This window comes from Gigantopelta aegis, chromosome 9 (assembly GCF_016097555.1).
Source record: "Gigantopelta aegis isolate Gae_Host chromosome 9, Gae_host_genome, whole genome shotgun sequence".
NCBI classification, from domain to species: domain Eukaryota; kingdom Metazoa; phylum Mollusca; class Gastropoda; order Neomphalida; family Peltospiridae; genus Gigantopelta; species Gigantopelta aegis.
Genome location: NC_054707.1, coordinates 63,300,098 through 63,325,847, shown reverse-complemented (window position 1 = coordinate 63,325,847; position 25,750 = coordinate 63,300,098). Strand labels below are relative to the sequence as shown.

Genomic DNA, 25,750 nt, shown 5'->3' with positions numbered 1-25,750 from the left:
AAGTTATTCCTCTTGATATGTCACCCGGGCGCTCTTTCCCCCTTTATTCTCAGAATTATAACCTTTAATTAAATAAAACAAATAAACGTGTGTACTGAATTCACTTTCTTATCAACATACAGAGGATTGTAGATCCGCTTCCTTCAACGTCTGTTAACATACAAGGTCTGATATTTCAAAATATCTTAGTTGTTCAGTCACAGGTTGAATGTCTTTTCATTAGCTGATAATCATCTGGTGTTGATATATAAAACCAATTGTAGGTCATCGCCTACACAATGGTAATTTATGCTCTGAAGCCCTTAAGTTAGTATCCGTTGATGTGAAGCTTCAACAACACGGCAGCTCCAAGATGTATCGTCCATAATATGCGTGGACTGGAGTATGCAGATTCTGACATACACATCCACTCTGTTTGATGAAGTTAATGCAGGCGGGATTTCATAGCTCGATCGTATATCGAAAACTGGCGATTGCTAATTGCTGTTATTTTGTTGGTAGCTGAAACATAGTCACTAGAGACGAAGGAACGGAGCCAGGTTTATGACAAGGTCATCAGCGCATCTCGTCCCGGATAATCTCAACGGTTGATTCGCAATCATCGAATAGAGTCGTTGTAATGCTACGTCTGTCGTAGTTCCAATTCTGATAATAGACGCATTTGCATATCGCTTGTTAATACGTGTGGGCTTCAAGTTATTAAAATAATTATGGATGTTAGTTGCTGAGACTAATTAATATGCAGTGTAACCTCCATGGACACTGCCGATAAGCTGTATTTGCCTCTCAGTGTAACCTAATGTTGTCCTTTGGGACAGAGACTAGCTAACTCGTTTGACCAATCAGAAAATGTCAAATAGACTAAAACCAGTGGCGTCGTGGCATTATTGAACATAAAACAGTCCCGTTTACGGAACTGTGTGATCGTAACCAGAATGCACTGCGAACAGTAGTTTTGTTACAAAATGAAGAAAAGGTGAAATCATTTTGGATATCATTCCGCTTCACATGTTCTTAGTAAGTATATTCGTCTACTTTTTATTTCTTTAACGACATCTTAGCATATTGTCAATCAAAGTTAAAAGTTTGTTTTGTTTAATGACACCACTAGAGCACATTGATTTATTTAATCGGCTATTGGATGTCGAACATTGGTAATTCAACATATACCCTTAGATAGGAAACCCGCTACATGTTTCCATCAGTATAAAGGAATCTTTTATATACTCCATCCCACAGACAGGATAGCACATACTGCGGCCTTTGATATAACAGTTGTGTTGTACTGGTTGAAACGAGAAATAGCTCAATGGCGAGCACTTTGTCATGTATAAAAGTTTACAATAGTTCTTCATCTGGATTTTTTTATTACATGTTTCGTTGTATAAAGTTGACCGGCCTCGGTGGCGTCGTGGCAGGCCATCGGTCTACAGGCTGGTAGGTACTGGGTTCGGATCCCAGTCGAGGCATGGGATTTTTAATCCAGATACCGACTCCAAACCCTGAGTGAGTGCTCCGCAAGGCTCAATGGGTAGGTGTAAACCACATGCACCGACCAGTGATCCATAACTGGTTCAACAAAGGCCATGGTTTGTGCTATCCTGCCTGTGGGAAGCGCAAATAAAAGATCCCTTGCTGCCAGTCGTAAAAAGAGTAGCCTATGTGGCGACAGCGGGTTTCCTCTAAAAACAGTGTCAGAATGACCATATGTTTGACGTCCAATAGCCGATGATAAGATAAAAAAATCAATGTGCTCTAGCGGCGTCGTTAAATAAAACAAACTTTACTTTTTGTATAAAGTTGTTCTTAGTGTACAATTTTAACTGGTTTCTTTCCATGTCTAGGTTTAATCTCAGCTGTTTTTCTCGTGACCTGGCGCCACCTTAACGGTACTGACGTTCGTAGAATATGATGACCACTTTTGTACTTCTCCTGCTTGGTGTGTTACTGATGGTCCATCAGAACGAGGCAGTTTTCCATTATTATATTCAAGGAAGTAAGTAACATTTCACTTTGAAGAAGTACACAAATTACAAAACCATTTTGATTCAGGACTGATTATAATTTAAGGATGATGCAGTTTTCTTTAATACTCATCACATACAAAACAAAAAATTGCATTTAAACCAAAGATGCACTGACAAAGTAATACAGGGGATCCACCAGGCATAAAATAATAATTAATGGTCATCGGAAGACAATGTCCTATAGTTCTAGATCTGTTTCAAACTTACAGTGTCTTGCTGAGAATATATATTACTGTACATCAAGTATATTTTTGGTTGCTCTAATGTCTGTAGCAGCTAACGACAGTGTCTTGATATGACTGTTTGGCGCTCGCTAGACTTGATGATACTGTGTTTTATTAAAGAGACATTCCTGAGTTTGCTGCAATTTTTAAGATGTTATCGACTAACTTTTTAACGAGTATAATTACATATCAAATATATTTTTCTGCATACAATATTAGTCGCTGTATATTAAACGTGTTTCTGATTGTTTCAATATTTGTACAACGTTAAATTTCATTTTATTTTCTAAAATATAATATTTTCGTACGTACGAAATTATTTAAAGACAAAATCCAGTTTGGGCTTTTTACAAATATTAAGTCGACCAGAAACACATTGAATATACAGACACTTCTATTCTAAACAAGAAAATGTATTTAATATGTAAGTTTAATCGTAGAAATAGATTATTAGTCGGAAACATCTTACAATGCAGCAAACTCGGGAATGTCCCTTTAAGTAACGTTTAAAATCATATCCTACCGAAATTCAGAACATGTCAGACGATGATGAACGTAAGCATCTACTCGTCTCCTGACAACAGTATGGACAGCTGAATGCTGGGCGAAAATGCAGGTATACACGAAGCAAAAGATCGAGTGTCAACAGAAATACAATAATGTTGTGAGATGAACAAGTGTCTTTAATGCTTCCAGCGCTTCTGTAGCCCTTCACTTTTGAAAAATGTAGGATGGTTATAAACAGTCTCACTAGATTTATTCCAGTGAGTGGTAGGATTATATTTTTAAATGTGAATATTGATAATTCAATGTGTCATTTTCCAAACGAGTGATATTTCGCTTCAAGTTGTTGGCGCGATCATGCGCAGGAGAAGTCGCTCGCCTAAAAAAAAATGGCATCCAGCTTCTTGTTAAAAAAGATTGTTCGAAATTATCCAGCATTGTTTGTTTCATGCATTTTGTTCTATAGTTAAACCTACTGAAGTATAATGTTCAATAATATTTACAGGCGTCATGGGAAGAAACCAGTCGTCTGACACGGAGCTTTACCAAGAAATCGCCGACATCTTACTCCGGGAAAACACTCGACCTAACGGCACCATTGCGCAAAATTACTGCGCCATTCGTTTTAATACTTTGAACTTTGACACTAGTAGTGGTTCGGCTATCCACAACAGCCTTGTTACAGGTATAGTCCGTCATAGCGTTAACGAGTGGCTTAGTGAGTAAATAAAGTGAGTGTGTGTGAGTGAGTGAGTGAGTGAGTGAGTGAGTGAGTGAGTGTGGGTGGGTGGGTTTAGGGTAGGTGAGTGTGAGTGTGTGTGTGTGTGTGTGTGTGTGTGTGTGTTTAGGTAACTGAGTGGGTGGGTGGGTGAGTGAGTGAATGAGTGAGTCAGTCAGTCAGTATGGGGGCCTGGGTGTATGGATTGATGGGTTGGTGGATGGATGGATGAATTGATGGATGGACGGATGGATGGATGCATGGATGGATGGATGGATGGATGAGTAGATGGATGGATGGATGGATGAGTAGATGGATGGATGGGTAGATGGATGGATATGGGTGGATGGGTGTGTAGATGGATGGATAGGGATGGCGGAGTGGGTGGTTGGTGGGTGGATGGATGATTGGTTGGATGGATTATTGATTGGTTGGATGGATAATTGGTTTGTCGGTTTCTTGGTTCGTTTATTCATTCATTCATTCATTCATTCATTCATTCATTCATTCATTCATTCATTAAACCAAAATGTTCGTTTGTTTTCTTTTTTGCGTTACTATGTAACATATAAATATAAGACCGTGTCAATGAGAACTTCAACCAGTCTGTACATTTAGAATCTTGCACCTAGAAGAATGCATAATATATCAGTCAATACTAACGTAATTCTATAAATAAATTCATCAGTAACAGATCGTTTTGACAGTAAATCTTGATATCAATACAAACGTAATTCTATAAATAAATCCATTAGAAACAGGTTGTTTTGACAGTAAATCTGTATATCGATACTAACGTGATTCTATAAATAAAGTCATCAGTAACAGGTTGTTTTGACAGTAAATCTTTATATCGATACTAACGTGATTCTATAAATAAATTCATCAGTAACGGGTTGTTTTGACAGTAAATCTTTATATCGATACTAACGTGATTCAGTAAATCTTTATATCGATATTAACGTGATTCTATAAATAAATTCATCAGTGACAGGTCGTTTTGACAGTAAATCTTTACATCGATACTAACGTGATTCTATGAATAAATCCATCAGTAACAGGTCGTTTTGACAGTAAATCTTTACATCGATACTAACGTGATTCTATCAATAAATTCATCAGGTTGTTTTGACAGTAAATCTTTACATCGATACTAACGTGATTCTATCAATAAATTTATCAGTAACGGGTTGTTTTGACAGTAAATCTTTACATCGATACTAACGTGATTCTATTAATAAATTCATCAGTAACGGGTTGTTTTGACAGTAAATCTTTACATCGATACTAACGTGTTTCTATAAATAAATTCATCAGTAACGGGTTGTTTTGATAGTAAATCTTTATATCGATACTAACGTGATTCAGTAAATCTTTATATCGATATTAACGTGATTCTATAAATAAATCCATCAGTGACAGGTCGTTTTGACAGTAAATCTTTACATCGATACTAACGTGATTCTATAAATAAATCCATCAGTGAAAGGTCGTTTTGACAGTAAATCTTTACATCGATACTAACGTGATTCTATAAATAAATCCACCAGTAACAGGTCGTTTTGACAGTAAATCTTTACATCGATACTAACGTGATTCTATGAATAAATCAGTAACAGGTCTTTTTGACAGTAAATCTTTACATCGATACTAACGTGATTCTATAAATAAATCCATCAGTGAAAGGTCGTTTTGACAGTAAATCTTTACATCGATACTAACGTGATTCTATAAATAAATTCACCAGTAACAGGTCGTTTTGACAGTAAATCTTTCGAGATATTCATGCTTCATATCACATTGTTGGCATCGTATTGAAATCAGCGATATCAAAACATGAAATTGTAAGCAATAGTATATTGAAAATACACATAATATTAACTATATGTTTTAGGCGCCATTTTGAATGTTTGCCCTTTACCGATATCAGACGTAGTGAAAGTTAAAATGTTAATAATAATAATAATAATAATAATAATAATAATAATAATAATAATAATAATAATAATAATAATAAATAAATAAATAAAAATAAAATACCCAACAATCCATTGGATTTGGATTATACTTCTGTAAGTAGTAAGTATTGCTACATCGTACACAGATAGTGAAATCTGGTTGTCCACTTCCAAGTCCGTACTTAGCTATAGTCTACAATAACGGTGACGTAGGAGAGCTCAGATAAAACCAATTTTGACACAGTAATACAGAGTCTGTACTAGCTAAACAAAATGCGCATTTTAAAATATTTTTTTTTGTATTTGCCTGGAGAAAGGGGTATACTACTCTTTGTTGTTAATAATTATCTCTTTCCCTTACAGCTAGGGCCAATTTTGAGGATAAAGGAGTAGCCGTCGCCATTGGTCCCTATATCGACGTCTTTACATCTACCAACTATGTCATCATCAACCAGCTACATATGCTGACGTCACCGACAGGGGAAGACGCGGAAAAGATGGATCCTGATTGGGTGCTGTCGATTCTACCGGAACAAGCCTCGATTTCAGCTGCCGTAGCAGACATCGTGAATAAGCTGGGATGGCGCAATGTTGCGCTGTTATCTCAGGGTAAACGAGTCTTTTAATGTGACAAGAATACAGAAAACAGGGTAACGGGGTAAAATAATCCTTTAGTGTTATAGCAATACAGGAAAAAGGGTAAATGTGACAAGAATTCGGAAAACAATAAAATATCGCAATATACCTGTGTAAAGAGTCCTTTTATGTGAAAAGAATACAAGCCCCCCCCCCCCCCCAAAAAAAAAAAAAAAAAAAAAAAAAAAACCAACAACAACAACAACAACTAAGGGTAACTGTAACAAGAATACAGAAAATAGGGTAAAATATCACAATACAACTGTGTAAAGAGTACTCTAATGTGACAAGAAAACGCAAAACAAGGTAAAATGTTTTCAAAAAATGAAAAAAATGAAAATTACAAGAATACAAAAAAACAGGCTAAACGTCAAAGATAGTGAAATCATGATTATATGTCGCAACATAACTGAGTAAATAATCGTTTGAATGAATGAATGAATGAATGTTTAACGACACCCCAGCACGAAAAATACATCGGCTATTGGGTGTCAAACTATGGTAATGCAAATAAATAAATGAATGAATGAATGAATGAATGAATGGTTAACGACACCCCAGCACGAAAAATACATCGGCCACCGGGCGTCAAACTATGGCAATGCAAATAAATAAAGTGATGATCAACATCAATATAAAAATTCAAGGTTTAAACAAAAACAGTGTAAAGAACTGTGCAAAAATACAAATAAAAATATCACAGAAATTTACGGACACCGAATTTTACTCTAAACTTCAATTTGTGCTGTATTGGCCATTCTCAAAGAGAATGTTACACCCCTGCACCACGGTGAGGTTACAGCACACGCAGGGGAAATAATCGTTTAGTTGGACAGTTAAATACAGACAAACGAGACTGTAAGTGTTGAACCGTCCTGCCAATAAGCAATACATTGTATGTCTTCAGAGACAAATACAAACTCGGAATAACTGCATACAATTGAAATATTAGTTCCCACAAGAACGGTAAGCTGCCAAACAGTATTAATTCCAGTCCTGGAGACAACCTAAAGCTGCCATCTGTAGAATATGTTTATTTTATTTAGTCATTTAGAATAAATCAGCAATATTATATTTCTTCCCCAAACGCGCCATTCTTCGATATAGTTTAGATGCAGTCGTTAATCTAGGTCACATAAATATGTAGTAACTCGTCATAAATATTAATTTGGAAAGGGGCGGAGCTTATTCTACTATTCTATTACATGGATGTATTGCAGTACTTGTTTGTCATAAAAAGCAGCAGTTGTGCTTTTATTTTGCTTCAGCAATGAATATCATACGATGGGGAGGCGATATTACTGTGCAGTTGTAAATATAACATGATTCAATATGAACACAATAATTACGGTCATAGGAAGCAGACAGTAATTATTTTAAATTAAACATGATGCCCTATTTGATTACATACAGACACGTGTCTAGGATTTCCTAACAGTGGGACCAGTATCATGAACGTATGCTAAATTTTAACTGCAGAATAAATCATAAAACCTCGGTCCCTTGGGTCTTTAATAAATCCAAGCCTGACAAGTACAAGACAAAACAAGACAAGACAAGACAAGACGAAACGAACGAATCGAAACGAAACATAACGAAACAAACCAAACTAAAACTAAAACTAAACCTAAACCTAAACCTAAACCTAAACCTAAACCTAAAACTAAAACCAAATCCAAATCCAAATCCAAGCCAGGTCCGTAGCTAGGATTGGGGTTTGGGGTGGGTGGGGGGTGGGGGTGGGGGAACTGAGTAGTTAATAGTCTAAAACTCCTTAAAAGGGTAAGAAGAGAATTTTCTTTAAGTTTCTATAATGTTTTCCGGATTGTTTGCCCCCCCCCCCACACACACACACACCCCACCCGCTAGCTACGGCCCTGAAATCCAAACCATATTCATACCTAACCTAAATAGGCTTAAGCTTATTAGATACCTAAAGCATGTTAGAAATGTAGGCTGTAGATGTTGTAGTGCTGCAGAACCTGGTAAATTAATCTCTTATATGCTCCGACATGTAATAACATTTTCCTGTTTGATAGAAGAACCACATTTTGTAAATATCGTGTAGAACCTCTTGGTGTTTATGATGTATCTTCTATGAGAGCATCCTTATTAAATGTTATGTAGGAGGGTGCAAAACAAATATAATAAATAGTGAATTTCGTGTACCTGGGATGTTTATTGACACGCAGTGGAATACAGTGTACTGTCTACTAAGGTGAAGGAAGGTTTTGCTTAGGAAGAAGAATTTTAAAACAAACCTTACGTCACACTTCGTTTTAACATTTATTATACCTGAAATGTGCGACCTTTACTAAATACAAACACAAAAAAACACTACTACACTTAAAGCAAAATACAATTAAACAAATGTAAAGCTACTTCAAAAATGGCGAAGAATAAGACCTATTTACGACAATTAGATCGTATTGTCGTAAACCTGTAAAATCCGTGTGACTACAACTGGCCAGTATTTCTTCCTGCACACATGTTGAAAGAAAACCATATTACCAAACATGCACGCAATTTCATTTATGGTATTGATTTTTACCGAAGGTTTGATTCAATATTTGCTGACGAAAGAGCGTCTGACTGTGAATATTCTACTAAGGGAATAACAACTGGAACAATAAAAAGTGTCAATGCGTCCCAAGTGGCGTTATCTGGTCATCTCTTCATCTCTATTACTGGTGCTGGATTCAGCTCAGTTGCCAAGCGCTCCCCAGTTTTCATTTCATTTCTGTTTATGTTCATGTTTTTAACCAATTAAAGGGACATTCCTGAGTTTGCTGCAAGGTTTTAAGATGTTAAGACTAATAAAATATTTCTACGATTAAACTTACATATTAAATATATTTTCTAGTTTAGAATATTAGTGGCTGCATATTAAACGTGTTTCTGATCGTTCTAATATTTGTACTAGGTTAATATTCATTTTACTTCCTAAAGAAATATTTTTTCGTACGTACGAAATTATTTGAAGTCGAAATCCAGTTTGGGCTTCTTACAAATATTAAGACGATCAGAAACACATTGAATATACAGAAACTGATATTCGAAACAAGAAAATATATTTAATATGTAAGTTTAATCGTAGAAATATTTTATTAGTCGAAAACATCTTACAATGTAGCAAACTCAGGAATGTCCCTTTAAGGTTCAAGCACGCTTTCTTGGGCACGTACTTTAGCCATCTGTTTAGTGGGAGAAAAGTGGGTGTAGTGGTCTTAAAGCTGCCCATTGAGTTGTTAAACTCGCTCACTTGGTGGGAGCCAGTACCGGGCTGCGAACCACGTACCTACCAGCCTTAAGTCCGACGGCTTAACCACTACACCACCGAGGCCGTTAAAGTTTGTTTTGATTAACGACACCAGTAGCGCACATATATTTATTAATCATCGGCTATTGGACGTCAAACATTTGGTAATTTTGACATATAGTGTTAGTGAGGAAACCCGCTACATTTTTCGATTAGTAGCGAGGGATCTTTTATGTGCACCATCTCACAGACAGGATAGCACATACAACGGCCTTTGGTATACCAGTCGTGGTACACTGGCAGGAACGAGAAATAGCCCAATGGGCTCACCGACGGGGATCGATCCTAGACCGATCGCACATCAAAGCGAGCGCTTTACCACTGGGCTACGTCCCGCCATTGAGGTACAGCGGGTCGCAGGATCAGCTGTCTTCGATGGACGCGGGTTTTCTCCCATTCCAACCAGGATCCTACGATTGGTACATCAAACACCGTGATATTATGTAAAGAGGAAAAGATGTGATTGGGGAGTGGCGTAACCCCCCCCACACACACACACCCCCCCCACCCTCCAAAATAAAATAAATAAAAAATAAATAAAACGCCCCATCCCTCCCTAACCCCAGGCTGCGCCAATGCATAGGTTTTAGTATGGACACGTGGAGCGTCATTTCCTTTTCTTTCAGGCGAAGGGGAAGGTCGTACTCCAGTGATAAAGCGCTCGCCTGATGTGTGGTCGATCTAACATCGATTCTCGTCGGTTGAACCATTAAGCTATTTCTCGTTCTAGCCAGTGCACCACGACTGGTATATCAAAGGCCGTTGTTTGTGCTCTCCTGTCTGTTGAACTGTGCATTTAAAAGATCCCTTGCTACTAAATGGCAAATTGTAGCGGGTTTCCTCTCTAAGTCTACATGTTTGACATCCAATATCCTATGATTAATAAATCAATGTGCTCCAGTTATATCGTTATACAAACTATTACTTTCAGACCACTTCTCACCCGTATTGAAGCTGGGTCCCTACAACATACAATAGTCTATGATTAATAAGTCAGTGTGCTCTAGTCGTATCGTTAAACAACCAAGCTGCTATTTTCAGACGACTTCTCGCCAGTGTTGAAGCTGGGCCACTACAACATCCAGGTGTGGCCGATCCGCCTGCCAACAACGATCGTGTCTGACAAGGACCAGGAGCTGCAGAGGAACCTGATCGAGCTGAGGAAGTCCCAGAAACGAAAGTTCATCCTGCACTCTACCAAGATGGATATCATCCAGCACGTCATGCTCGCGGTAAGAGTGCATAATGTCACAACTGTATATATTCCAATGAGCTCTCTTATGTTCAAGTTTGGGTTTTCTATAGAGGTGGCCTTGGGTGTACCAGTCCTACGAGTGGTTCAGAAGAGATTCATCCTGCACACAATCAAGATGGACATCATCCAACAAGCCATCACAGCTGTGTATATATATGTATACATGTGTGTGTGTGTGTATATATATATATATATATATATATATATATATATATATATATATATATATATATATATATATTCCATTGAGCTCTATCCTGTGCAAGTTTGGTTTTTCTAAGCTAGACTTGGGAATAGCAGTCCTCATACGGGCGGTGCAGGAGCGATGAAACATCCTGTTACGGATCTCCTAGGGGATCAATCTTTACTGCTGAAACCTGGGCAATCATTAAATCCCTGGAACAGATTAAGGATTCATGTGCATCCAAATATATTATTTTTACAGACTCACTTTCGTGTCTCCAAGCTTTACAGCATATAAAATTGGAGCATCCCTTAGTTGTGATGGTGATACGAACGTGTGTCTTTTTATTAATTGTCAATAAAGATGTTATATTTTGTTGGGTACCCAGCCATGTTGGCATTAATGACAGTGAAAAGGCGTCTTTTGCTGCCAAGTCTGCTTTGAACTTGCCCCATGTCGGTGATGGTGTCCCCTACAGTGATTTTAAATATCATATTAACCAACATATCTGTTCGACTTGGCAAGATGATTGGGACGGTGCTGTCGCGAACAAGCTTCATTCTGTCAAGCCATTCCTGGGAGAATGGCGGTCATCCTACAGGCGGTGCAGGAAGGATGAAGTAGTCTTGCGCCGTGCCTGTATCGGCCATACATATTTAACACATTCATTTATTTTAAAGAAGGACCCTCTTCCTCATTGTGAACATTGTCAGTGTACACTGACTGTGCGACACATTTTGGTGGAGTGTGATCATCTTAAGCCGACGAGAAATGATATATTTGGCAACAGAAATGTTTTGTAATCTTCTAAATTGAATTTGGCGGACGACGAATAATTTTGTGGGAGAAGATGCGGTTGATAGAAAAAAACCCGGACCAATGCTTTGAATCAGTTTAGTTTTATCAACGATAACAATCGGTTACAATCGGTTTGCACCATATGTTCAGTTATACGATCGGTTATATAAATATTATGTGAACTTAGAATGGATTTGAATTATTAGGAATGCCTCTAGTGTTGTGTTCACCTGAATAGATATTGGAATTATGTCTGATTTTACCTTTAATACTTATTCAGTATCCGTATTTTATCCGTACATGAAAACAGAGCCAAACCCCAGCACAATGTGTATCAGTTTCGTTTATAATAGAGTGTAGGCTACAAATAATTACAGTAAAACATTTCCGCGACAGTCGATTATACAGTTCAAAATACATTTCAGTGGGCTTTCGTCGTATCATATACAATCACATTTAATTAATTTAAAGGTTGGCATAAAACACTATCTGGCCTGCATGTAGCCCAGTGGTAAAGCGCTTTTCTGATGCGTGGTCCGTCTAGAATCGATCCCCGCCGGTGGACCCATTGAGCTATTTCTCGTTCCAGCCAATGCGCCACAACTGGTATATCAAGTCGTGATATGTGCTATTATGTCTGTGGTATGTTGCATATATATAAAAGATCCCTACTAATGGACAATTTTAGCGGGTTTTCGCCCTAAGACTGTATATCAAAATTACGAAATGTTTGACATTCAATAGTTGATAATTAATAAATAAATAATAGTGGTGTGGTTAAACGGAACAAACTTTAACTTTAAAACCTGTCTAGCGATAGTCTGGAAATAACGCGACTTCTCGGACTCTTGAAGAAGACTCACATTGAATTAAGTACTCTTACAACGAACTGGAAGGGACCGTGATAGTTAGTTAGCATATAATTATATATACAGGGAGATAAAACGGGACTTTACGATCAGTTTGTTCTATGCAGTAGTTCATTCTAAGCATGTTCGTTATAAGTGTACATCACTTTATTAAGAATGGCCAAAAAGTGTTATTTGTTTAGCGTTATCTTTTTTTCTTGTTTTAGGCAAAACGTCTTCATCTTCTGCATCCTTCTATTGACTGGTTCATAACATACCCGGTAAGATAAATATCTGACAGTTCGTCTAGACACTACAGGGAATATTTAAGAATTTAAAGTGATAATTTTATTGAAGTATGAACCACAGATCTGCGAACGGCGTCGTCAGTATGAACGGCGTAGCGCGTTACATAAACAATACGTTTTCAAGTTTCAATTTCTTTTTTGTGCGGACAAATTTGATAGAAGCACTGCAAAATACTTCGAGGGTGATGCTTTCTTTTCGGATTTAATTTTTTTTTAAAACGTTATTTCTGATTATTATTAGGGTTTTGTTTTTGTTTTGTTTGTTTGGGTTTGGGGTTGTTTGTTTTTTGGTTGGGTTGTTTGTTTGTTTTTTGTTGTTTTTTTGTGTTTTTTATTTAACCATACCCAATCCTGGTCTTAGAAACTGTTATTAAAAAGCCTAGATCATTATTCATTGATTTGCCTAATTGTGACCATAGCTGCAAATATCGTGAAGGTAGCCTATTGTTAATACCAGTTTAAAACAATTATGCTCTGAAATATGTTCTCCATGTCATTTTATTTGTTGTTGTTTTGTTTTTCTTTTTACTATAGGATTTTGAGGATGTTATTGGTGAAAGGGAAGATTCATGGCCGGGCTCAATATATGGTATACAGCTGTTGCGCGCTGACAAAATACCAACCAATATATCACGTATGTTAAATCAAAGTGCATGCAATTTGTATAGTGTTACATGTTTTATAGGCTGACTGGCTGACTAATAGTTTGCTGGCTGCCTGGCTACTTCCTGAATAGCTGAATGGCTGGCTGAATAGCTAGTGGGTTGGATGGATGGACGGAAGGAGAACGCATGCATTGATTGATTGATTGATTGATTGATTAATTGATTGATGGATGAATGGTCTGGATTGGTTAAACTGAAATTGCATGTTGCTGTTGATGCTGGTGGGGGGAGGACAGTATCTTGTTGGCGGGTTGTTGTTTTTGGGGGGTATTGGGATTATTTTTTTGGTGGGGAGGGTTTTTTATTTTGGGGTTGTTTTGGTTTTGGGGTTTTTTTTTCAATGTTCTTGTTGGGTGGTTTGTTTGTGATTTATTTAGTGTTTGTTTTTTGTTGATTTTTTTTTTGTTTTGCTTTTATATTTGTGGGTGAGGGTTTTGGTAAGTTTTCACCCCTCCCTTGCTTTTTTTTGTTTTTGCTTTTTTTTTTTTTTTTTTTTTTTTTTTTTTTTTATTGGTTTGTTTTGGGGTTGTTGGGGGGTCTTTTTCTGTTTTTTCGTTTTTGTTTTGGGGGTGCTTTTTCTTGTTGTAATTTTTTTGGGGGAGGGGTCATGAAAATTGTGTTCAGTTCAAATCGTGAGTATGGCCAATATTTGTGTTTGATTTCAAAAGACAATGCCGTGATAGCTGAACGCAACATCTCTCGACTGGAACTCGGACTGGCCGTCGACGTGGTGGGTCTGTTACGTCACGTGATCTACACCGTGGCCCAGAACTGCAGCAAGGAGCCGTCAGTGGACTACATCGTCTCGGCGGAGCAGTTCGATAACATCATCAAGGATCAGGTAGTGCAGATTAAGTTAGGTCGAACCTCCTCGAGGGACTCACTGTTTTCCCCCGTCCACAATCAGTGCTCCACGACTGGTATAGCAAAGGCTGTAGTATGTACTGTCCTGTCTGTGGGGAAAATGCATATGGAAGATCCCTTGTTGCTAATTGAAAAATATAACGAATTTACTCTGAACACTGTGTGAGACAATGTTTGAAATCTAATAGCCAGGTGTGTGTATCTCTTTCATAGCTGTCTGCAGTACCTTTATTAATAAATTTAAAATTGATGTTGATCACCATATACCTTTGTGTTTGTCACCCGATTTGTTTCTGTGTGCTGGGTATCGTTAAACATCCATTGATTCATTGTCAGCAATCGTTGACGACTCTGTACGACGGCGCGCTGGGTCAGTACATGTGGCATCTGGAGAACGGCAGTTCGCGCACCAACTACACCATCGACATCATGAGGATGAACGCAGGACTCGAAACGGTAACACTAACCTAATCTAGTTCTAACCCTAACCCTAAACCTAACCCTAACCCTAAAAACACTAACCCTAACACTAACCCTAACACTAACCCTAACCCTCATCAGGATGAACGACAGACACGAAATGGTGACACTAACCTAATCCTAATCCTAACCCTAATCCTACTCTTAACCCTAACCCTAATCCTCATTAGGATGAACGACGGACTCGAAACGGTAACACTAACCTAACCTAGCTCTAACCCTAACCCTAACCCTAACCCTAACCCAAACCCAAACCCTCACCCTCACCCTCACCCTCACCCTAACCCTCATTCTAACTCTAGCCCTAACCCTAACCCTTATCCTAACCTAACCCTCATTCTAACCCTAACCCTAATCCTAACCTAAACCCTAACCCTAATCCTAACCTAACTTTAATTCTAACCCTAGCCCTAAACCACATCAGGATGAACGACGGACTCGAAACGGTAACCCTAACCTTATTCCTAACCCTAATCGTAACCCTAACCCTAATCGTAATCCTAACCCTAATCGTAATCCTAACCCTAACCCTAACCCTAACCCTAACCCTAATTGTAATCCTATCCCTAAATCTAACCCTCGCCAGGATGAACGACGGACTCGAAACGGTAACACTAACCTAATTCTAGCCCTAGCCCTAGCCCTAGCCCTAGCCCTAGCCCTAACCCTAACCCTAATCCTAACCCTAACCTATGAGACAAACGAGTCAGCGAGTGATCGCGGCATCACAAGGCTATAGAGGTCTCCTTTTTCAAATTCCAAGGCGGGATATAGGTGGCGTGGGTTGCACATCTATCTCTCTTGATAGACTTGGGGGGGGTTTTCCGCCGTCCATACATGTGTCCCACGACTGGTACATCAACGGGATATCGGTGCCTATCTTCGCTAGCCAAGGTACCATTCCGTACAAATACCCCATCACAAAATGCAGCACTTAGACGAAATGGTAGCTGATAGATGATGCGAAGATGATAGGTGCCATAGGCTGAGCGTAGATTCCCCTTCGTGGACTTGCGTTTCTTCCTGTCCCAACAAGTTCACCACGACTGGTACATCAAAGGCCGTGGCGTGTACTGTCCTGCCTATGGAAAAGTGTCAACAAAAGATTCATTACTGCTTGATTAGTAGGGGTAGTCGCTGTGGCGGTTTTCTTCTCTTTCTCTTCTGACAAAGTCTCGAAGTAACGATATGTTAGAAACCAAATAGTTGTAGTTTGAATTGTACTCGGGTGTAGTTAAGCAAACATTCCTTTCCTTTCGTTTCAAGTGTCATAGGACTGAATGAATGTATCGTTCCTCTGATAAAGAGTGTGGTGTTTAAGATTGATTTGTAATGTGTTCCATTCGGTATCTTCGGTAGCTGTACCTGTACCTGTTTCTATTCAGATTGGCACCTGTAAGTTTGTGAAAGGAATACCAACTTTGAAGTTCACTAAAGACATCGTGCAGGAGTCGTCAACGACATACACCTTCAGTAGAGAGGAGGTGCTGAAAGTCGTCACTCGGCAGGTAACAAGGAGATGTATATTTTGAAAAAATAATTTAGAAATCGTGTATTTGTCAATGCATTTTTAACAATGTGGTTAAAATTAGGTCTACTAGTAATAGTTATTAACCAGTGGAATTAATTTTAATCAGATTGCATTTTGAAAATAGTTTAATAAAGACTTAAAGTTAGAGTTATAGTTTGTTTTGTTCAAAGACTATAACTCTAGAATATTTTAGTGGATGGTTCTTTCTTCTTCTTCTTTCTTCTTTTTTTTCTTCTTTTTTTGTCTTTATGTGTGGGAATTTTTTTCTTGGTGGGGGAATCAAATGTAGGTTTTGGGGGAGACATGTTATAACTATAATCGTGAGTTCTATAACTTGAAAATAAATAAGCTGGTTTTCTTCTTGTATCTATTTCTATTTTTAAACGTTAAGACCTATTTTTTTCTTCTCAAATTCATCACTTACAACATAATTTAAAATGTGCTGAGGTCTCGTTAAACAAACATTCCTTTCCTTTTCTTCTATCATATCGGACGTCTCACCACAGTATGACCCGTTCGTGATGAAGATTGCTGGAGAGTACGTTGGTTTCAACATAGATCTGCTGAACGAACTCAGCAAGAAACTCAACTTCAAGTACGAGATCTTTGACGTCAGTGGATGGCGCCTCGACCAGCACCGTACATACACAGATGGCATGGTGCAGGAGCTGATCAATGGGGTGTGTATCTGGGAAATAGGCTGATCATTTCTACTATTAATATGTAAGATAATATACTAGTACTGTATAATTGTTGTCTTTATTGATGTATTGTCCACATGCGACATTTATCAAAACATTTGCAGCGTGAAACGCTGTAACTACAGTAAAACCTGCTTTAGCGATCACCTGTATTAAGCAGACAACTATGTTAAGAGCTACATTTTTATGCTTTCAGATCATCTAATTTGGTATAGACTGACCTGTATTAAGCAGCCACCTCTTATAAGGTCCCGTTTTTAGACTCCCTTTGATGGCTGCTTAACAAAAGTTTGACTGCATTAATACTTTATATATTCAGTTTTTTTTTTTCTGGGGGGTTTTGGGGGGGGGGGGGGCGGTTGGGAGGGAGGGAGATCATATACATGGGCATAGTAGGCTATGTAGTTGTCCTACAAACGGCTTTATGTAGTTGTCTTACAAACGGCTTTAATACACGTTTTAAACTCTCTTTTTCTTGTTTTATATTAACACAGAATGCATCAATTGCTGTCGGTGCTTTGGAGATCACGGCAGAGCGGGAGGAACTTATCTCCTTTTCCTTCACGATCCTGTCTACGCGTGCCAGCATCCTGACGAAGAAGGCAAAGAGCACGACCAACTTCTTCCAGTTCCTCGGACCCTTCTCCACGGGGCTGTGGCTGCTGATCCTCGGCTTCGTGGCGGTGGCGGGCGGCACGCTGTACGCCATGAACCGCTTCGACCAGACGCAGCGTGGCGTCGAGCAGAAGTTTGACCTGAAGGAGAGCATCTGGTACTCGCTGAACGTCCTGCTGCAGGGCACGACCGAGTACTCTCCGCAGACGACATCCATGCGCACGCTGATCGCCTTCTTCTGGTTCTGCGTGCTCGTCATTGACGCCGCCTACACCGCCAACTTGGCGGCCTACCTGACGCTGCAGCAGATCGACGACCGCATCAAGACCATCTACGACCTCGCCGATCAGACGGATCTCAAGTACGGCGTCCAGAAAGGCAGCGATTTGGAAGAGTTCATCAGGACGCAGTCGGTGGACCCGTTCGAGAGGATGTGGGCATTCATGAAGCTCAGGGAGGAGGAGACGCTCGTGTCCAACATGACTCTGGCGCTGGAGAACATCAAGAATGGGAAGTTCGCCTTCATCGGGGACCACAGCACCAACGAGTACTACGCGAAGCAGCAGTGTGGGATCGAGTCCATAGAGCAGAATTTTGGCCAGAAGAACTTTGGTTTAGGGTTCCCTCGAGGAGCGCCCTATAGGGATGACATAAACAGGGCGTTACTGGAACTTAAGGAGCAGGGGTTTATCGATCATTTGAAGGAAAAGTATATCCATTTATTCATCTTTCTGTTGTATGCAGCAGACGTGTGAACTGTTAAAATTGTAAATAACGAAATATAAACTTAAATACGTATATTTGGGTTGGGGGGGGGGGGGGGGGGTTTTACCGCCTGTCAATTGATATTTGAAGACTGAGGCGCTGAAAAAGCTTAAAAGGGTAGAATATCTGTTTTAAGCTGCTGCTAATAGAACAACTAAAATCATAATATGATGTAGATGCATGTTATATCTCAAGCAATATATCGTGCATACATGTAGCTAGAACTGATAATACCACTCGAAGTAACAGCTTTTAAGGAGAAGGTGAAACATTTCAAAAACGCACATTGATTAAATTTTATTAAAGACTGGACTAAAGGCTTTGAAGGCAAATTTGGAATTTGAAGCTGAGAGGACGCACCCGATCAACTCCCTCCTTAATATTTACGTTTAAAATACAAATAAAAACTTAAACTTAATCAACGGAAAAAGTTTGTTTTAAATAACGACACCACTAGAGCACATTGATTAATCAATCATCGGCTCATTGGATGTCAAACATTTGGTAACTGACTTAGAGAGGAAAACCACTCATTTTTCCAGTAGTAGCAAGGGATTTTTTTAGATGCGCTTTCCCACGGACAGGAAAGCACATACCACGGCGTTTGACCAAAACCTACTGAAAACCAAACTAAATTAAATAAATAAAGCATAGTTGTGCGCCTGTCCTGTTGTTCCTGCAGGGGCGGGATTTAGCTCAGTCGGTTGAGTGCTCGCCTGAGGTGCTTGCTTCGCACGATCGAACCACCTCTGTGAATCCATTCAACTGATTGGGTTTTTTCTCGTTCCAACCAGTTCACCACAACTGGTCAAAGGCCGTGGTATGTGCTTTCCTGTATGTAGTAAAGTGCATATAAAAGATCCCTTTCTGCATTAGGAAAAATGAAGCGTGTTTTCACTGATGACTAGGTAAAACAATTACCAAATGTTTGACATCCAGCAGTCGATGATTAATAAATATATGTGCTCTAGTGGTGTCGTTGAACAAAACTTACAAACAAACCTTTGTTCGTGCAGGTGGTGGGCGGAAGGCCAGAACTGCACGGACGACACGAAGACTCGGCGGGTGAGCGACAAGACGACGGCGGAGCTCGAGCTCACCAACATGATCGGCGTCTTCATCGTCCTCGCCGCCTTCGTCGTGCTCGCCGTCATCGTCGAGATCACCGAGAGAATCGTCTTCTGTTTCGACGCCAGACGCAAGAAGAAACGGGTGAGTCATAGACGTGGGAGCAGGTCAGGTTATAGGTTGTAACGTGCACATTCAGAACAAGCTGTTCTTGCACCCGCCTGTCATGGGCGCAGGTGTCGACTTTAGCCGGCTCCTCCGTCCAGGACAGGAATAGGTTTGGGATGGGTGGGACAGGTGGTCGCCCGCGCTGGAATGTGCAAGGGAGCACAAGCAGCCCGACCAGGGTTGGTAGCGGGCAAGGTTTGGTTTTGGTGCTATTGATTTTGCAAAATGTCCCGTAGGATGAAAGCCAAATAGAAAATGTTCCTCAAAATTGAAAATGGAGCTAATTGGTTGATTGGCTTAGCTGATCGAAAGATAGCTTCTTGCTGGAACCTTTTGAGATTGGGTAAAGTGAGCCCATATTCTTTCGGTGGGAGCAGGGTTGTATGTTGCCTTAAATAGGTAAGAGCGGAGGAGGAGGGTTAGTAAAAAAAAAGACAAGGAGCAGTAATACATGAACAGGTTCTTCTCTCTTCTCTGATACTGGTAACTTTTCGTAGTTTTCTGTGAGTCTGCCCCCTGCCGTCCCCTCCCCCACCCTCTAGGTATAACCCTTGGTAGTTGGCCTAGAGATATTTTAACAGCCACCTCCCCTCCCCCCCCCCCCCCCCCCCCAAAGAAAAAGAACAAGGACAAGAAGAACAAAAAGAAGAAAAAGGGAATATAACAACATCGAAATGGCAGGATTCTAGCATTCGCTTCAATGTCTTATTAAAATCAGCCTATCAAACATTTGGGACGTGCATACATTACTCACGTCTGCTTTGGGCACACCCTCGGTTTTGCAGGAAATGTGACGAACATTGATTTTAACTAGTACTAGTGTATTACTAGGTATTACTGTGCTCGAAAGGTGTGAATATTGCATGAATATTTGTGTGTGGAATAAGCTATTGAAGGTAGTCTACGGCGATTCCTATTACAGCTAAAACGGGCAACATTTGCTCCCATTTTCTTCAATAACCTTAGTATGAGATGGCATGTTATAGTATTTATATCTACGATGTATGTCTTGGTTATGTTTTCATTAAAAGGTTGCAAATGTTTAGAAGAAAAAAAAACTTTGTGAGGTCATATTTCATGGTATGCATCTTACCACCTCTAACTGACAGCTTAGTGGAGCGGATAAGAGTGATTGTTTTTGGCAGAATCGTTCAGTTGGCGATACAAGCATGAAAATTGGTATGAGCAGTCTCCATGTGTCACCTGACAAGAAAACGGTCTTAGCCACTTGAAATTTTAAAATGGTGGTCATTTTCCAAGATGGCCGTCATCTGGATCTTTAAATTATACCTTTTCTCATAGAAATTGATTGGGTTGTCCAATTAAGGAGGTGTGACGATACATGCTCTTAATTTCTTTTCGCCTGTGGCGATATTAATTGTTTTAGAGGGCCGTGTGCAGTTCCAAAAGCACTTAGCCCAGATGGGCAACTTGTTACGTAATACCTTAGCGCGACCGGGCATTCCAATATGCACTTAGTCCAGCCGTGGAGGCCATGTGGCCAGTAGTTACGTAATATCTCCGCGAGTGCGGTTTTTACAACCGTGATTTTGGCGACTGGCGACAGAATGTCTGGTCATCTAAGGAAAGATACCGACTCTGGGATAGGTGGAAATATCAGATGATACGTGAGGTACCGCCTTGTACCCCCAGGCGATATTCGCTGTCTCTGAGAGTTTTGAATAAATAGTTAGGGTTTTAGAGAGATCGAGGAAAGACATAGGAAGGCTTCCAGGGAACGTTAGTCCGTTTGGACTTTGGTAAATATATATTTTCTGCTCTGTGTATAACCTTGATGTGACTGATGTGACTTTAAATATTTTAATACTGTATTATACCAATATTATTTAGACGGTGCTGCCGGTCATCTGACGCAGTAATCTGTAGGCTCACTGTCCTAAATAATTATAAAAAGCTTAACCAGTCATCCTAGAGGACCTAGGTAAACTGTAGGTTATTGTCTTTATTGTGATAGGTACCAGTATTAATTCTGTGTTACAAGGTTATTGAATGAGTAGTTAAGGGTTAATTAAAAATTAACCAGTTAGGAATAGAGTTGTAATTCCTTTATTAATTAAGTTCTCCTGGAAGCGTTTCTCAATTATCACACGTTACTGAACGAGTAGTAAGGGTTAATTAAAAATTAACCAGTTAGGAATAGAGTTGTAATTCCTTTATTAATTAAGTTCCCCTGGCAGAGGTTCTCAATTATCACACGTGTGGGTGTTGTGTCACGGTGAAGTGATTAGCATATTGTGTAAACTAGACACCTAGAGATTAACTAATTAAGTGATCAGTTCTGGGTTGTTATTATTTGTTGTTATTAATTAACTACTGCGGCTAGTACATTTGTCAGCGTAGGTTAATACAGATTCCAAAGTGTATTGTGTTTTTGTTGTGTTTTTTAGTGAACTAAACGTGCTATAAGAATATATACTTTATTTAAGATCTTATCTCTGATCATACCTAGACGAGCCAACGCGGGTATAACTGCCTGTTACAGAGAGATCTAATAGATATACAGTTAGGAGAGATATTTGGACAATCGTGTTTCATTCAGTTACGGGTATTATAGGATCCCCGTGACAGGAGGTTTTTGGTGTTGTTTCTTATGTTTTAGACTATGCTGAAGCCAATGGTGCTAAAATAATGGTGCTAACTCTAATCCAAACCCTAACTCTATAACACATCATGGTACTGCTTAGATATCTTTAAAACATCTGTGCATAAAAGGCAGGGGGTCTTCAAGCATATGTGTCGAAAGGTGCCACATAAATCCCTTTCTTCCGAAATAAGATGCAAGGGATTTTTACAGAGGTTCCAGCTTACAATGTTTACACAACAGTTGCCGTCACCGATCATCTCGTAGTCGTGCATTCAGAATGATACATGCCGCATTTGGCTTCCTTTGCGGCTTTTTCAGGACAATTTATATTGGGTTGGTTGGTTTGTTTCTTTGTTTTGGGGTGTTTTTTTAATATTCATAATTTTAATGAAATTTTAGAAAAGCCCAATCTTGTTATTTACAGTAATAATTGACAACTAGCAATTTTTTATTTCGTTTTAGGCACAGAAAGAAGAACCTGAAAAAACACAAATAGATTCTTTTGAAGGCTTTCGACCACCAAATGAAACAAATGAAAATGGTCCTAAATAGTCGAAATGGACAACAGGATACTGTTACTTTTATCTATTTCTAACAATTGAGAAATATTTGGCAAAACACCAATTATCAGTAAAGTGTTTTTACTTCATTAGCTTCAATAATAAAACATAAATCAGTGAATTATCGTTATAAATTGTTCAGTCTTTTCTTAATGGCATGTACACAATAATTTTATTTAATAAATGTTATATTGTTGCCTTTATAGATTTATTAATTATATAAAGTAACACATCCATTGTGGGATCGACGGTAAAATATGGCAATATTCCACACATTATATTGGTGATCAGCTAAAAACATCCGACTGGCTGTTCTATGATGATTACCTACATGTAAATGACCAAACCAAATCATCCTATGAAATTAACATGATGCAAAGCGACTTTTGTTTATATGTGTAAGTTAAATGCTCAAGTGCCGTAAAAGATGTTCAAACTTCTTTTAACAATGTATTCAGACGCGTGTTCAGGAATTTTCGCGGTGGTGGATTAGACTGGTAAGCGAAGTTTATAGAGGGTCGAGACATGCTCCTCCGGAAAATGTAGGCCTATTGGGGGGGGGGGGGGGGGGGGGACAAAACAAAACAAAACAACAAGAACATTGCTTGTGCACACGCGCCTGGTATTTTGATCATATATATCTTACAACTCGGTTTAAAAATATATTCAACTCAGTTTCACTCATCAGATAACTTTTTATACAACTCGTAAGGAAATGTTTTATTTAACGACGGACTCAACACATTTTATTTACGGTTATATGGCGTCGGACATATGGTTAAGGACCACACGGATATTGAGAGAGGAAACCCACTGTCGCCACTTCATGGGCTACTCTTTTTCGATTAGCAGCAAGGGATCTTTTATGTGCACCATCCCACGGCCTTTGATATACCAGTCGTGGTGCACTGGCTGGAGCGAGAAATAGCCCATTGGGTCCACCGACGGGGATCGATCCCAAACCGACCGCGCATCAAGCGAACGCTTTACCACTCGTAATCGTAAACTCTGTTAACGTGCCTCTGTCCAATTAAGGTTCAGGCACGTCTCTCCCACACCCAATCTCTGGCATTATACATGGCCAGTTGTCGAGTGTGGGACAGATATACTTTACCACTGGGCTACTATACTATACGTCCCGCCCTAAACAACTCGTAAGATGAATGTTATTAAATGGTCACCCATTTAGTATTCTCTACTACCCCTTCACAATTTTGTCCACAACTGTGTGATAGGTTAGCTCTGCTGGATTGGAATGACCTTTTACAAAAACGTAAATTGGGAGGAAAACATATCACATTCCTTCACAATTCTGTCAGCTAGAGACAGTATTTCATATATACAAAGATGGTAATATAGAATGACTGTTACAACAATGGAACGGATTATGTATTTAACAACCGTCGGTAGTAGGGGAGTGTAGTAGGTGGTTGCAGGTGCCTCCTAACAAAAGAAAGAAATGCTTTATTTAACGACGCACTCAACACATTTTATTTACGGTTATATGGCGTCAGACATATGGTTAAGGACCACACAGATTTTGAGAGGAAACCCGCTGTCGCCACTTCATGGGCTACTCTTCCGATTAGCAGCAAGGGATCTTTTATTTTCGCTTCCCACAGGCAGGATAGCACAAACCATGGCCTTTGTTGAACCAGTTATGGATCACTGGTCGGTGCAAGTGGTTTACACCTACCCATTGAGTCTTGCGGAGCACTCACTCAGGGTTTGGAGTCGGTATCTGGATTAAAAATCCCATGCCTCGACTGGGATCCGAACCCAGTACCTACCAGCATGTAGACCGATGGCCTAAACACGACGCCACTGAGGCCGGTATGCCTCCTAACAATGCTCGAATATAACGAAAATTATCGAATTTGGACATTTATACATATAAGCATTACTGTCGAACAGCTATAAAGGGTTGTAAAACGAAACACTACGCATTTCTATATGGATTACAACTCTGTTATGAGTACAATGGTACATGGTAAAATTATTTAAGGCCAGCTCATTTTCTCCGCAAATCTCTATCGTTTTTTCCCGAATTTGAGGATTTCGTCCCCATCTGCCTTGTAAGTTTATGCCCACAGCTAAAGCTGATCGGAAATACATGTGTGATACGGATGGCCACAAGAGACGAGCACCAGGATGTGGAGGTGGACAGCGAAAGAAGTTGAAAGATAGGAGAAGCTGCCAGGTCGGCAAGAAATAAGATGGAATTCAAAGGACAAAAAAAAGGGGGGCATTTGGATTTTTAAAAAAACAACAAAAACACCCACCCACCTCATCTCGATACTTGGTCAAGAGAGAAATTAAATCTATTGTTGCCACACTACTACTGTTACTAATATTGAAAAGCAGCAAGGTCTTTTATGTGTGCTTTCCGGTCTATAAACAACCCTCTACATACGAAGGTTTTTGTTTATTTATCAGTCATGGGGGAACTGGTGGCAATGAAGATAAAAATAACTTTTAAAAATCGAAACGGTTGCTCACATCAATGTTGAGCATTGGATCCTTTGACTCATCAAATCAAACAGAAAAGTCTTCGTGCTCTACCACTGACCTACAGCCTGCCACCAACAATATGACAAGACTATATAAATATAAGAGCCGGTTTATCCTAGTAGCACATGTAGAACGCCTCCTGTCCCGGCGATGTCGGAGGCCAAGTCCGGGGCGAGCGTGCCTGAACCTTCATTGGATATGGGCACGTAAAAGTTCCCATACATGTAGCACGTGCTACTGTCCCCGCGCTTCACAGGGCCCCGCGCTTCACAGGGCCCTACAGTGATGTGTACATTCATTTTCCCTAGGTCATTTTTCCACTCTTTCCCCCCGAGTGGGTTGCAAAATATATATCGTGGGAACTGTTATTTGTGTTACAGGCCCTGCGGATTCTTAAACCAGCTCTGATAAATATACGGTAAAAATAACAATATTGTC

At 39.5% G+C, this 25,750-nt stretch overlaps 1 protein-coding gene across 1 annotated transcript; it reads left to right on the top strand.

The window, feature by feature from the left end:
• The first annotated feature begins 336 nt into the window (after positions 1-336).
• On the top strand, positions 337-22,997 carry LOC121381274 (glutamate receptor ionotropic, kainate 2-like). Its single transcript, XM_041510517.1, has 14 exons — positions 337-1,017; positions 1,845-1,996; positions 3,261-3,440; positions 5,795-6,040; positions 10,428-10,618; positions 12,699-12,752; positions 13,314-13,413; positions 14,113-14,285; positions 14,645-14,764; positions 16,174-16,296; positions 16,826-16,999; positions 17,515-18,344; positions 19,417-19,612; positions 22,704-22,997. Exons 2-14 carry the CDS (start codon positions 1,909-1,911, stop codon positions 22,791-22,793), a joined length of 2,565 nt encoding a protein of 854 aa, XP_041366451.1. The 5' UTR covers positions 337-1,017; positions 1,845-1,908; the 3' UTR covers positions 22,794-22,997.
• The last annotated feature ends 2,753 nt before the right edge of the window (positions 22,998-25,750 follow it).